The sequence below is a fragment of the Anopheles marshallii genome, chromosome 3 (assembly GCF_943734725.1).
Source record: "Anopheles marshallii chromosome 3, idAnoMarsDA_429_01, whole genome shotgun sequence".
Classification (NCBI taxonomy): Eukaryota; Metazoa; Arthropoda; class Insecta; order Diptera; family Culicidae; genus Anopheles; species Anopheles marshallii.
Window position 1 is genome coordinate 33,114,676 of NC_071327.1, and position 15,762 is coordinate 33,130,437.

The following is a 15,762-nucleotide window of genomic DNA, read 5'->3' on the forward strand; positions in this document are numbered from 1 at the left end:
AAACACGCCAGAGCGGTATGGAAATACAGGCTGTCGAGCAAAACGGCGACGAGCCTAACCGTGCGTTTGTTTATGTTTATGGTATTCGCATAAATTTTGCACACAACACACGCTTCCACAGACGCGATCCGTCCCGATGTCGCCAAATTTTTGCTACCGTTCGGGACAAATCAGATTCAAATTGCGTCGTGAGTGATACACTTGTGCTGGGGTGGAAATTTCGTCACTTTACGTTACCGGGAATGCGCCCGAGGAATGTGCCACCATGTTTTCGTGCGAACATCATCATTAGCGGCCATCGGGTGGCGATGGTTAATCATAGCGCGAGTGAAAAATCCAACAACCCGATGACAGCAGGTGGACCATGTACGTGGATATGTTTGCTGCAACAAAACAATGCCGAATGATCCGGAAAAGAGATGACACTGACACTCAACTCTATCAAGCATTCGAGTTGATCAACCACTTTTTAGTGTTTTATTTTTAAGCAAACGCGTCAAACATCAAACGGAATTCCTATGGGGTATATTTTTGAAATCGTTTGATCCATACGATCATTTACTGGGACTGGTGGACATTCTTAATATGAAAAAAAAAACACGGTTAACGATGTGCATCTCGGTTTGAGGAGGAAAGGAAATGGAAGTCAAAATAAACTAACATGTAGCGCCTGTTTCTACCAACCAGCGCATGAGTAATGGGGGAAGCTTGACCAATTCCAAAGAGGCGTTCAATAGCTCCATCGACAGAAATCTCACATTCCGGAACAAATTCCCAGAACGAAGAGTGTGGTTACGTTTGCACCTCATGACGCCATCCGTTTTGCCCGATGATTAGTACAATATCAAAAGCATTTTCACACCCACGCACGGGTTCTGTGCTCGCCTCAAACTGATTGGCCGCATTGACGAAGCGGAACGATAGAAGCGGTACCAAATTGACAGCAGCATTGGACATTGGACATGTCCAGAAATCTGGACAACATAATAACATCGCCCGTGTCGAGCACGGTTGGCACTGCAAACTCACCAGTCCCACAAGGATTAAGCTTAATGAGGCCAGAAACACGGGAGCTCAGAATTATTCCGTCCATCCGTGTATTGTAACAAAGAGAGCACGTTTTCGTAGCAACCGTTCGGTTTGCGCTTTTGTGTTGGCAGGAACTATAGCCCGAGCGACTAAGCTCGACTAGCAGGGCCTTTCGGTACGCAAAGACCGCACGTGACACGAATGTGGTGGATTAGTGTGTTTGTGCATTCGTTTGGTTCATTTTCGAACATTAGTCATTGCAACTGTCGGATCAATTTGGTTTGGTACTTTATTTATTGCTGTTAATGCAAACAAGAAAGGAATCTTCCGACTCGTGTACATACGCCAAGTGGAAGATGCCACAATTGTCCGGAATGGAAAGTGATAAGCCTGGCTGTTACACTTTTTTTTGCAATCGGAGAAATGCAGAAAAGGAAATTTACATTTCACAACCCACACCGATATAGTCTCGTTTCTGGCAAATGTCACACGAAATGGATCGTACAGCATCACATCCCGGGGAACGAAGGGTACCGGGACAGATGACGTCACTTCGCAACGGTGACGTACTGCTGGTACATTTGCCCCTTGCTGACAGTACGTGGTACGAGTGGGTTAGGTTTGGTTTGGCTTGTGGCTAGGGCCCACGCTGATAAAACAATTACTCTCGTTCGTTTAATGCCGTGAAGAAGCGAAAACCGTTTGCAGATGGTAGATGTGGTGCCTTTTTTGCTGTTTGATGTGTTGGTGTTTTGTGGGTTGGTTTATGGTGTAATTTCTGCTGAATAGTACATTTTCTTGAATGAAGTGAAATGGATGGCAAATTAAAGCAAGCAGTTCTTCAGGCACGAATGAATGAGCACGTGTTTTTACAGTAATGAAGCAAAGGGCAATGTTTAAAGTAGTAATAATTTAGCTTTCCCTTCAAAGTTATAGAACTTTTACATGGATGAGTGGGTTACAAACTAATAGTTCATGATATTTTGAATGTCATTTTGGAAAATCGGTCACAACTCACCATGCGTCTCCATTGGGTTTCTTTTAATTCGCCTTACTGTTTTACTGGGAAGGGAAATAATTATTTGACCTATTTATAAAATGTATATCGGTTTCATATGATGTTTGATGATAAAAAAAACGAAAAAAAATCTAACCTCTCTTCAATCACAATGAAAAGTTCGCGTGGCAACAGCACATGCATAAAGCATAAAATAGCCTTGGGTGACCGTGGAAAATTAATTAAACACACCCATTGGCAGACGCCCATTGGTATCTCACTGTTCACGCTTCAGTTAAAACAATAACTTTTGAATCGAGATGTGCAAACATACGCAATTGATAATGAAAACACGAGCTTGTTGCGATGCTGATGTTGGATTGTGTCCAAGATGTGTTCTTTGTAATCGTGCTTGAAGTAAGTGGGGCTTTCTCTTCGGTTTTTCTTTTTTATTGTTTACTGATTGAAGGAATACAAATGCTCCTTGATTGTACTCTGATTCTAATTGGTAAAGAAATGTGATTCTACTTTGAACAATAGACATTTGTATTTAGAGAAGAAATACTCTCAACTAACTCAGCTTTTACATAAGATTTACCTATTTTTGTGATGTTCTTCATTCCAGTTTGATCTTATTGGGAGCACAACAATAAATACCACGAACCAGTCGTTCCCGCAAAGTGTGGCCACGATGAAAACAGAGGAGAAAACAAACGTGCCACGAGTACGGATAGCTGTGCTCGGGAACGTGAACGTCGGAAAATCTGGTGAGTAATATGACAGTGTTTTTCGTATTTTTGGTTTAATAATCGTCTTCTACTGACACGAAGGTTAATTTAGAAGGTTTTACAAACGCAGCATACAAAGTTGTAAACTTGCATTTGCGTGATATTTCACCCGAAAAATCCATTCCGATGTGTACGGATCAACAAAAATGAGTAAACAGATACACAACAGTGGTATAAAGGCCTCGCTAAACCAATATACAAGCGTTTGCGAGTTTCTCCGTTTCCACTTGATCAATTAGTGCAAAGTCTTTTGTTTGATAATAAACAATTGATCAAGTTCGTGAATTCGTGAACATCGAAACTTCTCTACTGCGATGAAAGCCGAGTTCCTGATCGGAAGCAAGCATTTGTGTATTTTTCCCCGGTTTTTCATTCTCACACCACCGTATGGATGCAAGATGTTTTTGCGATTCACGATCGATGCTTTTGCTGCTAATCGCATCACAAGTCATGATCGAACGCATCAGACCTTGATCGTGCCCTCCAGAATGTTGGGACCATTCAAACCGCTTGTTAGTTTTTCCCATTTGCTAAACAATCGCGCATGATTTGGTGTGGGACTTCCAAAAACGAAGTGTCGGTTCGTTGTGCCCTTCAGCTGCTGTGAGCATCCGTGAGATTCGTATGACCGTGGACTTGGTGATGATGCTCACAGGACCATGGATTTGATTTATTGTGTTAATACTGCCCACTCGACAGAACTATTGTACCGGATTGTGAATGGGAAATCCAAACCGATAGGGTGGGTTAGCATTTATTGACACGAACAAGCACACTTCGCATTCCTCCGGGAGAATACTTTTGTTCTCGGGTTGGCCTATTGAGAGGAAGACGGTACACAAGTTTAGTCACTTCTGCGAAGAAGCAAACGTGACCGGCAGAGAAGCCGCCCACGACTAAATCCACTTGTTTGGGGTTTTGCGATGTGACTTTAAAACGCGCAACGGACAAACAGCGCACTGCCGCGTTGGATCGGCTTTTTGGCACGCTGGATTTTCACGTTTCGTTACAGTTGACCGTGCCGTGAATCATCGCCAACGTATAGATAGTGCCACACGGTACGCCCAGTGTCCATCTGTTATTTAAAAAGGGCACTAGACGCCTTTAAAATACACAGCTAACGGTTGCGAGCAATGAGAAGTGTCAAAAAAGAAACCATAAGCTTGTGTGTGAGCGAACGAGTTGGCATCCGTTCAATACAACCGCGTGGATGAATATTGTTTCGCGCGGTTGGAGTGGGAAAATCGCTTTTTGTCGGCTTTTTTTTTTCAAGTGAAGATAACAAAACATTTGCCATGGCAGATTTGGCATCGTTTTGCGAAGGAAACGTACTAGGTTTCTTCCTTCCTCTTAAAAGTCGGGAAAATTCGAGGAAAAAAATCCTCGAACCAGTTGACCCAACCCATCGCATCCCATTTTGCGACAATTATGAAACTGTCACTCATCGTTACTCGTCGTTTTTACTGGCAAGCAAAACAGCTGGTGCCAACAAAAAAAAAAAAATGGGAGATCCGTCAGACAATCTGGTAACCGGTGCCAAATAAGTTGATCGATTTGCTGTCTCTTATGTGATTGGAAGGGAAATTTTTCATTTCGCTTCCGATTGGGTGCGGGCAATGCAGGGAGCATTTCATTGCGGAATATTATTTATTCTTGTGAGCCGCGCAGGGTTTGCGACTCTTTGCGATAGCTAAGCGACCTTCGGGGATCGTGTGCTGTGGGATGACTTTTTGTGAAGGTGCGCTAGTAGCAGCAGTTGCATCTATATCGGGTTAGATCGGGGAGCAAAGATTATTTTTAACCAGGTGGGGTTTTTATGGCGTATAGCGAAGAAAATCCATTGCAGTCGTTGCAGTTGCATTGCCGGTGTTTGTCTATTTTCTTAAGATTTTTTTATGTACTTTGCTACCAAAAAGGGGTTTGATATTTACGAAACGCTGGAAGGATTTGAAAAACCGGACCTAAATGGGGGATATCTTCCCAAAAACGATCAGATGTTTGAGATCTGTTTGAAGGTAATGACTTTCTGTGACGAAATCTCACAACATCCGGGAGTGTGAGAGTGAAGTATGACCGAAGGATAGCAAATAAATATGCTCTCTGCTAACCCCGCGGCCAACACGGAATAAACCCGCGTGGATTTAGTTTGCTTTTGCCTTTCGATCGTCCCGTTGTAAGCTGTCAGCAGCTCTTGAGCTCCGGGATGGAAGATGTATCGTCTATGGATGGTGCCGTATCGGATAAACAGTCGAACAAATAAACTACCCCATTCGAACCGGTTTCTCATGATGCATCAAATTGTGCATTAATATGCAGGTGGGAAAGTAGCGTAGAAATTTTCCATCGCTACCTGTTTCATTCGACCGTTTGCTAGGCGGAAATACACTGCGATATCCGTCCCGGTTCCACCTTAATAAACAGCGGTAACATTTGTTTTACTGCTGCTCGGGGTGCGTTTGTTTACGCTGCATGTGTGCACATTTTATCTCAATGAAGCTGCCCGGGTTTTATGTATTCGGAAATAATTTTTGAATCTTGAATGTAAACGGCTGTTTGAATGGGAGAGTATGGCGCAATTTAATGATGGTAATAAGTCGATGCTTGTACGTGGTAAATACAAATGTATGTATCGCGATCGTGTGCGAAAAGAGAAGTTTTCAAATCAATCTAATAATATTAACATATTGCGAGTTATTATTTGAAACAAATATTACGGAAGAACGTTATACAAAACTACGTTTCTACCAAACTACGCTTTAAATCGCACATTTGCGAAAGCGTGGAATCGTTTAGAGATTTAACGATTCTTTTACGTGTCGATGGATGTATTTATTTTCTATTCCAATTCGTACAGCGCCATACTTGCGTTTGCAAAACAATCCCGATAAATGTTCGATTTGAATTGCAGCGATTTTTCCCGCGTCGAATGGTTTACTTACATTACGCCATTTCCCCGTGACCCGAGATCGAGACTGCAGAAATGTCGACCGGAACGATTGCAATAGTAAACATTTCGCGCTGAATGAGCAGCTTAGTTTGCGATCACGCTGTGAGAAGATGCTTTTGCTCCAAGCGCAAGGCGGAAGGTTTTATTCCCCAACCTCAGAGCCATGGCTGGAGTTCAATCGTTCGTTAAAGGGTAATACAAAGGGGAAATTGATTTAACGTAACACTAGTCGGCTGCAGTACTCCGGGGCGGATTGAACGTACCCCGGATCAAACGCAATTCAATCCCTCAGCAAGGGGTCTCGTCACAGCGTCGTTCGCTGGTGATGGTGGCACCATCCGGTTCTCCACGGGGAGGATGACATTGTGTACTTTTGTTCGATGGCCTACTCAAGTGTACCGTTGTCATCGGACACACACGCAGCAGAATCGCAAAGCAACAACAAAATCAAAACCGGACATTTTACGCACCCCTGAAGAAAATGGCACCAGCTAAAGTGCTACTTCCGGTTTGATGTGGTGCGTTACTTGACAAAGATTTATCCGGTGGCGGTTTCATGTCACCGCTGGAGATGAGAAAAAATCGAGGGCGAAATGTGCTGAAACTCGACATGTCAACCGTCCTTTGTCTAAACGTCTTTTAGGGACAACGAACTGAGCCGATGACTAGGGAATTATTAGGTGTCCATTAGTGTGATTAGAGCACGCAGCACCTATTTCCGTTGTTTTGGAGATGAAGGACGTCCAAGATGTGTCCGTGTGTGTCACACTTGTGACAACTTCCGTTGAGTTGTTATAGTTGGATAGTTCTAGCCTACGCATCCGATTCGAATAAGAACTCATTCATAGTCGTTCGACCTGGGAAGATCTTTACGCTACTGATCGAACCGGGCATTTCATCCATCTTTCACACTAGCCGGGGCGGCCTCTCGCTGACAGCTATGCGGCCGTCGACCTCAATTACTGTTGCTCCTTCGCACGAACGAGATTGATGGCGATCCAAACTTTTTGGGCACAAAACTAGACGTTCATTTTTTTTTTTTTGCGAACGGTTGTGTACCATCGAACGGTTTCGGATGACTGACAACTCGATTCTCACGTTGACATACACATAGTGTGGGTTCAGACATTCTACAAGATCAGCATCATTCGAGAAGCTTTGTTTGTGTGTGTTTGTTTGTGCGTTGTCCTTCTTCTGTTGGAGCTTCCCCACATCTTATTCCGATGTATGACACACTTACATGATCGGTGTATCATTTTTCACTAGCATCGAGCGCAATTGGGGAGTTTAGACCACTTCCTCCAATGTTTTGGAGAAAAGTCCGACAAAATCCCTGACGACCCCTTTCTTTTGCAAATGGCCGTTTTGTGGCCAACATGAAAGCAAATTGCACAAGGTCACACCAACCGGCCGGCAGATGGTTGTCGTATTTATCAATTAGCTGCAAACCAACCGGACGTACGGCCATTGCGAGTAAACACATACCAGCCACGGTGCCGCGGGCACTGTGGGCGAGTACTTTGGCAGAAGGAAACCGCGTGGACGTATTTGCAATGGAAATTTATGATATGAAGAATAGGTGACCGTCGGTTTTGGTTATCGACGCGTCTTTGACCTAGATTGGGTCCACACATTTTGTCAGTGGTCGATTTCTTCGCCACGCGTTTCTTCTTTACTTGGGTGGCCGTACATCGTACGGTCGTAAAAACGTACAGTTGAGATATTGTACGACACGCTAGAAGTGATGGCTAAGTGGCGGACCACTTTGCGCGTGAGCTTCGCATGAGGAAGTAGGAAATTTTTCATCACACCCACCCATCTCTTCGCTCTTCGCAATTGGGAGTTAATCTCGGTGGATTGACTGTGTCTCTTTTATCTTACACCGTCTGGGCAAGCAGTGGTCAAATTTTGCCATGGTTTGTGCAATCAGGGCTCTGAGTATGCAGGAAGAAGACATTGCAAAGGCGCAGCGCATTATAGATGTACACGTCGGTGAAGCATACCAGCAAATATTGAGGTGAAGGAAAGTCATGTTCGGACGTAATCGACATAAGCTTCGTGACTAATGCGGTGTCGTTTTCACTTTTCCCGGCACGACCTCGAAGTCAATCATTGAAATGTCTACGATTAGCCTTCGATCATGAGATGCTAGTGATGAAACGATCATTCGCACGCTTATAATTTCGAGATGAAAGTGTGTTTCATCGAGCTGTTTCCTGGGTTTTATTGTTGCGAAAAGTAAATAGCAGTATGCGGAAAAAGAATCAATCTTCCATGGATACAGAAGAAGAACAGTAGCGACTGTGAGCTGTTTCAATCCGGTCACTGCAATTCCCGCAGCGTGTGTTGCAACAGTGGCGAGCGTAACCTCATGTTTGCCACATGTCGGTAGACAGTGCTCAGTAACTGGCTGGCACGTGTGCCCTCCAGCAGTACACACGGTTCCGCAAGGGTCATGCAATGCACGGAGCTGAAGGCTTTGGAAATGGATCGAAAATTGCAGTAACAGCCACTTGCCAGGCAGAACGATGGCAGGATGTGTTCCCATTTTCAGCACGGTTGATGCAGAAAGGATACAGCCAAAGCAAATACCATCCCAAGGCTGCTGGTTTATTGATGTGACATTTTCTTGCTCTCTTTTCAGCCCTCACCGTCCGTTACCTAACCCGACGATTTATCGGCGAATACAGTTCCAACACGGACCTGCTGTACAAGCAAACGGTGACACTCGACAGCGGTGTGCTGGATGTCGAAATCGTCGACATTTCCGCCGAAAACGACAACGGATTCCCGGTGGAACAGATCCAGTGGGCTGACGCCTGTCTCATCGTGTACAGCATCACCGACCGAGGCAGCTACGAGTACGCCCAGCGGTCATTGGCCGAGCTGAGGCAGCTGCAGAATGCACCGTCGGCCTACCTGGTCGGTAACAAGGCCGATCTGGATCATTTGCGTGAGGTGAGTGTACGGTTGCCATTGAACCCACTTGAGTGCGTACCTGGAACGGAGCCGGTTAATTGGAGAGCTACCACTTTGAAATGGGCCCCGGTTGTTCGGGTTGCTAACACGAATCGATGGAAGGCGGAAGAGATAGAGTGAGTGATGAAAATGTGTGCTGCGAAACTACTTAGAGCCCACCGCCGTGTTGATGGAGTTCGCATCGAACGATGTTGTCGAAGGCGACAATTGGCTGCATCAAGTGATGCAAGACCGCATGGTAACTGTTGTACCGGGTCGCACCAACCGTAATGATATCGCAATAGCAATTCGCTACCACTCCTACATTCGACTTCTGGCTCTGAATGTCCAGCTCGATGCCCTTTTCGCTGTGGAAACCTACGCGTTTTGATCTCGCACCAACGTTATGGGAGTTTTCCAATTTGTCGCTCCGAAGGATACTGTGTGCCAGTCCAGCGACATTTGCATTTCGGTAGTGGAGATGTTGGTTCGGTTGGTCTTAAAAGAATTGACTCCCGTAACCTTCACTGCTGTGACTACTGTTGTTGCACGGTAGAAATTGATAATTAACTTAAAACCATCATCTGCAACGCTGCCAACTTCACAACCTCTTGCCGAGTCTTGAATGTTCGTACCTCTTCGTCTACTGCGGTTGCTTCTCCCGAGGTAAATAGCACTCAACCTTCATGGTAGCGTCTGGATTATGTTGCGAAAAAGTTCATTTTTCACCGTTTCACCGTGATGGGCAGAGTAAAAGTAGCAAGAGCAATGGAAAAGAAAATTGAGACGAAGAAACAAAATGCCAAACGTCTGTGTATGCGTACGCCAATTAGAGCGTGACGTGAAATTGAATGGAACCTGAGAATGAAACGTATTACGGTGGAGAGTTTCCCGCGAGGAATTTCAAGGGGGCACTGTGATGTTGGAATCATTTTTCTCTTCGCATCTGACATGATGGTAATGTGAGCGAGACAGAGGTAAGGGTTACCTTCGCGTATTTTGAAGCCATAACATTACACGAACAGGGTGCTGATCATTCGATCGTTTTGTAGATTGGTTTTTATTTTTACTTTCAAAATTAAAAATGGTTCCCCCAACCGAATCATTAAATCCGAAGCATCGCGAAGCAAAATGAGTTTTCTTACTACATCTGCTTCTTGCTGCACAACTGGATCTTGATATTCCTCCCAATTAACGATGGGAAACGGAACTGCTGGCTGAAACATGCTCCACGCTTCGATATAAACATTCACGCAACATCGTGCGTGCCATATATCGTGTACAAATGCTACACAAGGGAGTTGGAGGTCGTCGAGTTATTATTGATTTCGCGAAAAACACCATGCGTCTCCACTGACAGTTCCAATCACTGTGTTGGACAATGGAGTGCTTAGCAACCACAAAAAAAACCCGGGGAAAACCCCAAGAAGGAATGTTCCACCTTCTTCATAACTTCTTTACACGTGATCGAGCCGTGATGATCTTGACCGAATGCGAACCCGAAATTTTGACCGCTGGTGGTGGGCGAACATCACTTGACTATAAATCTATTATCGATTGGCTGTAAAGTGGCGGATGGTCTGGAATCTGGGCTGGGCTGGTGCGAAATGGACAGTACGCGGCCGTCGACAACTCATGAAAATGTTGATGGATTTTTTTTTCCTGGGCAAATGCTTTTTCCTTTCCAATCCCATGTGATTGGGTCAATGAAATGCTAGAGATACTTCAGGTTTGTTAAACTTTTCGTGGAATAATGTTATTGTGATGTACTTGACACTTGAGCTGCTATTCTATTTAAATACTGTATATTTTGTAACAGTAATAGTAATTATATTTTTTAAAGAGCACAAAGGATGTGTAGCTTAGTTGCATCATTTGTATCCATTTCCATTGCGGAAGACTTGTACAGCAGGACGCCTCTGCAGCAGAGATAAATATTTAGGGAGTAAAACGAATAACCGCAACCACGAGTACCAGTTGAACATTTTTGAAGCAAGGAATGTGCTATTGTTTATACAAGCCCACATTCACCCAGAGGGAATTATTTATGCACGGATGAGTACGTGATCGCGTGAGTGGCACAGCCGCACCGTGTGCATGTGCATCGTGCATGATCGGCAGCGCTGGTGAGCTGTCGATCGATTACAATACGAAAATCAGCTCACCAATCCCCTGCGGCATGTAGAATTAGAACTGAAGGAGCGAAAACTTAACCCCTCCGCAGATGAAGACGAAAACAGCATCAAACCGGATTGGCCTCGTTCCCGAGCACGGGTGAGCAGTGGCGTGGTGTGTTCACCTGTTTGCATCGCTCGCCCTGCATTCATTAGTCACGGTGTACGGCACAGAATGCAGTACTCGTGTGAAATCAGCGCTAGACAGGTTGCCGCTAAGCAGCTCTTAACCAGCGGAGGACAAGAACTCTCATTAACACGTGTAATTTGGCAACCGATTTTGCAACCAACGAAAAAAGTGAAGACACAAACAAGCGGCCTAGTCGATGTCGGGTTTGCAATGCCGACGGGCAGCGCGCGAAAGAAGCTTGTTAGTGGCCTAATCGAAATTAATTATGATGCCAATCGGGTCCGGACGACTTGAAACGTCGCGCGCCCAAGAACACCACCGTCAAACGAGTACTGACAACCGGGCAAAACCCGGTCGGACCCGTGGCGGTGGCGACATTATCCAGAGTGCTATCTAGCTTGACCCAGATTCGCTTGCTGGTTTCGTTGGGCAAACGTACCTGAGGACAGCGAGGCAGGTTTGTGGTTGTCGGTACGTCGCAAGATTCGCAGACGATTAAGATGTCACCGAAGGCTGTCACTGTCCGCGGGCCAGTTTCGGACGCTTTCGGGGTGGCAGTTCGTTAACCTTGGTCTTAGGATACGGCCAATCGGTGCCAATTTGTTAGTGCGCGACAGAAACACGGGATCGTGATCGGGCACGGCGGTTGACTAATGTTTTGTTTTCATCCTAAGTTTCAAGCATTTGCACAGTGCTCCATTAATTTCTCATCACTAGGCGGGTGCTTGGGGCGATGTTTGGAACATACATTTATCAAAGATCAAGCGGAAAAAAGTGACATTCGGAGAGCAGAAATATGCAAAAAATATCAAAAATGAATCGAGAGGTGGGCAAATATCTTGTGCTGTACACTGAAAACCACTTAACCTAGTTTCCGGTGTTGGTGTTCCGCTCCGGGTTCCGTGACTGTGCTGTGAGGAATTTGTTTTTTTAATGAAAGTAATAATAACAAATCCATCATTATCTCCTCTCACCCAGGTTCAGGAAACGGAAGGAGCATCGTTGGCCGCATCGCACGCGATCGGTTTCTGTGAAGTTTCGGTCGCCGACAACACACCCGCACTCTACAAAGCCTTTGAGCGTCTGCTGGTAGAATCCCGGGCCCGTCCAGTGAAGCCACGCAAATTTTCCGTCAGCAAAATGTTTGGTAAGTTTGCTTTATCTAACCATAGTCAAGTAACCCTTTAGTAAAGTTTATTGTGTTTTTAAGAATATTTTGTTATTTTTTAAACTTATTTCTTTGTTTCTTCTTTACTGTTTATCTGCACTGCAGGTACGCTGATCGGTAACAATGGCACACGGCAACCCCCGGTCAGCCAGGGCACGGTTGTACCATGTCACAAAGGTGAGCTGCACAAGTCGCGAGTGATGAAGCGGCGCCAGGCCTTCACAGCGACTGCCTCCCTATGACCGACGTCGACCACGGCCGAGGACAGCAATTAAACAAAGCAAAACGCGTGCTTGCAGGTGTACAGCACACACGGACAGAGTGCGCTCAATCTCACGCGTGTGGAGATGATCGAGGAGGGGATACGCAAACCATGGCACGACGGGGTGGATGTTTGGGGCTAACAAAATTTGTGATGATAGAAATAATATTGGAAGTGATCCTATGCTCCATCCTGTCCCATCCCGTTGTGAAGGCCTTTGCTAGTCGTGTCGTAGAACACGGCAAGTCAAGTCGAGTTCATTTGCGTGTCGATTCATGCGGTTCTGCCTAGCCGTCTCATCTACTCGTAGCGCTCTATTGCATCTATTTTTCCGTTCTTGATTTAATCCAATTTAATCTCATCATTGCTTCATCATCTCGAAGGGGACGCCTTTATCGTTTTAGCTAAAGGTATTGACTCCTCGCCAATCATCTACAGGATGCAAGGGGCTTTGTATGTGTGTGCACGAACATGTTGATCAATTGCGAATCCTTTCACCGGAATCGATACCATCTCGCTTTCGAACCGATAACATTGGCGCGTACGCGTAGAATCTTGAGCTTTTCCAGGGAAAACAGCAAGCAATAACTTCGCGGCGGAAGGAAAAAAGCGACCTTTCGAATGGAAAATTTCCTTCACGCAGGGCGCAGGGATTTTCCACCCAATCGAGCCTCATTAGTGTTGCTGTTGGATGCAGACCGTATGATGCGGGTTTTGCAGGGATGAGTTGTTTTGTTTTCCACGTACAGTCAATCGGAAAAGTTAGGATATGGAAGAAAAAACAACTCCATCCCAAAGCAACTGGGCAGGCAAAGCGATATTCCACGTGGCATTCATTTCGGATGTACGGCGATGGTAATTATGTTATTTGTTTTTTGCTTTCCTCATTCGCATTCCTGTCTGCGTTACTAGCTCGCCTAGTTCAATAATGAAAGTAAAGGATGAGCGAAACGGTTTATGGTTATTTGTTGTTTTCGCATCATTAGCTCAGCAAAAAGGTTTGCTTGGGGAGGACAACGATAAGATAACCCGAAGCATATTACCTTCCCTGTCCCCAAGGGTATAATCAAGTGCATGTGTTTGTCGGATGGCAGAGCATATGTGGGCGGTTGTAATTTTCCACATCAGAGCCGTACGGGAGACACCTTAAATCGAGGAGATTATAAAAAAAACTTTCCATCGTTTTTCGTCACTATATAGCATGTTTTATTCGCAGAGATGGATAAAACGGGAGATAATGTACGAATGGAGTACAATTATCACTCAACACAAAATTAATTTAAACTGCAGTCACTGAAGAGGCATTTTGGTATCAGGATTTCCGACAAATAATTTGATTTGATAGCCAATTTCGGACGCTCATCTCTGGTAGGAATTTATTTCCATACACTCCTCAAGTGACTGTTACAATTACAAACTCAGTGGTGTTTCAAATTCGGGTCAAAAATAAACAATCAAACTAGAAAAGCACGTTCGAATCGCTTCTGGGATAGATGTTCTCCTAAATGGTTCGGTGGAAAATGTTTTTTGGAATGGAAATTTATACCTCGGGGTATAAACCAATATCCTGTCCCACCCGATAAAGCTTTTGTTTAGTAGTAATGCTTTTTTTTTAGAGACGAGGATGGAATTGCCTTCGGTGTTCCAAACAGTGCTCATTCAGCGTGAAGTTTGTTTTCCAATTAACAACTTTGTCCTGGGGAAAATTTAGGAACTCTGTCGATATTTTGTTGTTATTAGTGGTAGAAAAACATCCGACTGCTTATTTTCTGTGTTGGGGAACTTTTGTCGTCCGTTTTGATTATTATTCACCGAACGCACTCTTACTACCGGCGACGAGCTTCCCGCGAATGACGCTCCCGCAATAGGAACTCAGGTGTATTTTTAGGCCAATAGTTGTATTTAACCATTCTAAACTGCGTTCCTTAAAGCACACCTACTCGTATGTGATAAACCGCAAATCAAATGTGATTTGCTGGAGTGAAGGCAGAGGCGGGATGATCTGACGATACCGTAACGACGATCTATTTCCGATATCCGGCACCAACAACGAGCTGAAATAACCGAGATGTCTACCCCTCTTTGCTGCTTTTCAAATATATTTGTTTGATCAAACTGTGCAATAAATTTAGCACCACATTTGCACACAATCAACGTCATTTCAAAACGATCAAACTAAGATTTGCGAATAAAAATGTCTCTGAGGTGTAAGTGCGACTCCCCTTGCGGAAAACCTTCTCGAAGATGGGATGCACTGCTTTCGTCGGTTCTTTGTGAGCTTACGGTTTGACGCAAGTGCGCGCATCCGTCAAGACCTGGGGCAGGTTGATACACGGGAGGAGGACCTAAACCAAAACCCCAGCCCTGTCAGTGGCAGACGATCTTTTTTCTATTTCCACAGTCCCCTGCGTTTGCCCGGATTCGGCTTCGTCTGGTGGGGGTGCTCTCGCTCTGTACGCGAAGGTGTACGCGTCTCTGTGTGGCCGCGGCATATTAGAGGTGCAATGCGAGGAGTTCGACTGTGGTTTGACTCATCGTAAAAATAGATCCCAACCCTCACCTACACCTGCAGCCGGTGTGTTTTCTGCTTCTTCTTATTGCCATCTATTTGGCCGGTCCTAACGGCTGGGCCGGTTTTTTGCTTCACCGGAACCGATCGGTGAAACGCAGCGCGAAACACACAGTGTGACAAACGTCATAGCCGCAGTAAAGCCGGGGCCGGTATGGTGGCGGGCGGCGCCAGGTTGGCCGGGTGTACGGTATTGGCATTTCCGGGCCCGATGATGAAACTGAGAGTACTAAGAAGCCAAGGAAGAAAATATAAAAGGAGATACAGTGGGTGAGTGTTTAATTCCAGCATATGCTGGGCCGTACGTCATGCCTGTCCCGGTCGTAGCGGCATTGTTTTTGAACGGGCCTCCTATCGGCCCGATGGGTGACGATGTTTAACTATTTTTGAATTCCTTTCGCTCGGACAGAAAGTTATGCTTGATGGGGATGGCGTTATTTGTTTCGTTTTGCATTCGTTTGCCTCGCCCCCAGTGCGAACGGACGTGCCAGCGCATCCCGCAGACGTCATTGGGGAAGCTTGAAACGAAAAAAAGATGCTTCGAACGATTTTCTACTGCTTTTGACCAGCGATCTTCTCGCTCGATCTTACCGCCGACGCGTTTGTTTTGTAGTTTTGGTGCCACGCAAAAGGCACCGAGATGAATGAGTTGTTTTTGCGATGAGCGTTTTTAAACCATTCATAAAACTCGAGCCATCAGGTTGTGTAAAGGTTATCAACTGGTTGGCAAGATGGAGAAC

General features: G+C 45.2%; 1 protein-coding gene across 1 annotated transcript; it reads left to right on the top strand.

Moving 5' to 3' along the window:
- Nucleotides 1-2,717: 2,717 nt before the first annotated feature.
- LOC128715029 (ras-related and estrogen-regulated growth inhibitor-like protein) lies at nt 2,718-12,433 on the top strand. Its single transcript, XM_053809910.1, has 4 exons — nt 2,718-2,793; nt 8,406-8,719; nt 12,002-12,170; nt 12,297-12,433. The coding sequence occupies exons 1-4, from the start codon at nt 2,718-2,720 to the stop codon at nt 12,431-12,433; spliced, it is 696 nt and encodes a 231-aa protein (XP_053665885.1).
- Nucleotides 12,434-15,762: the final 3,329 nt, after the last annotated feature.

Coding starts and splice junctions, on each gene's coding strand:
- LOC128715029 (XM_053809910.1), top strand. CDS start 2,718: ATGAAAACAGAGGAGAAAACAAACGTGCCACGAGTACGGATAGCTGTG. Junction 8,720..12,001: donor ATCTGGATCATTTGCGTGAG/GTGAGTGTACGG, acceptor CCTCTCACCCAG/GTTCAGGAAACGGAAGGAGC. Junction 12,171..12,296: donor TTCCGTCAGCAAAATGTTTG/GTAAGTTTGCTT, acceptor TCTGCACTGCAG/GTACGCTGATCGGTAACAAT.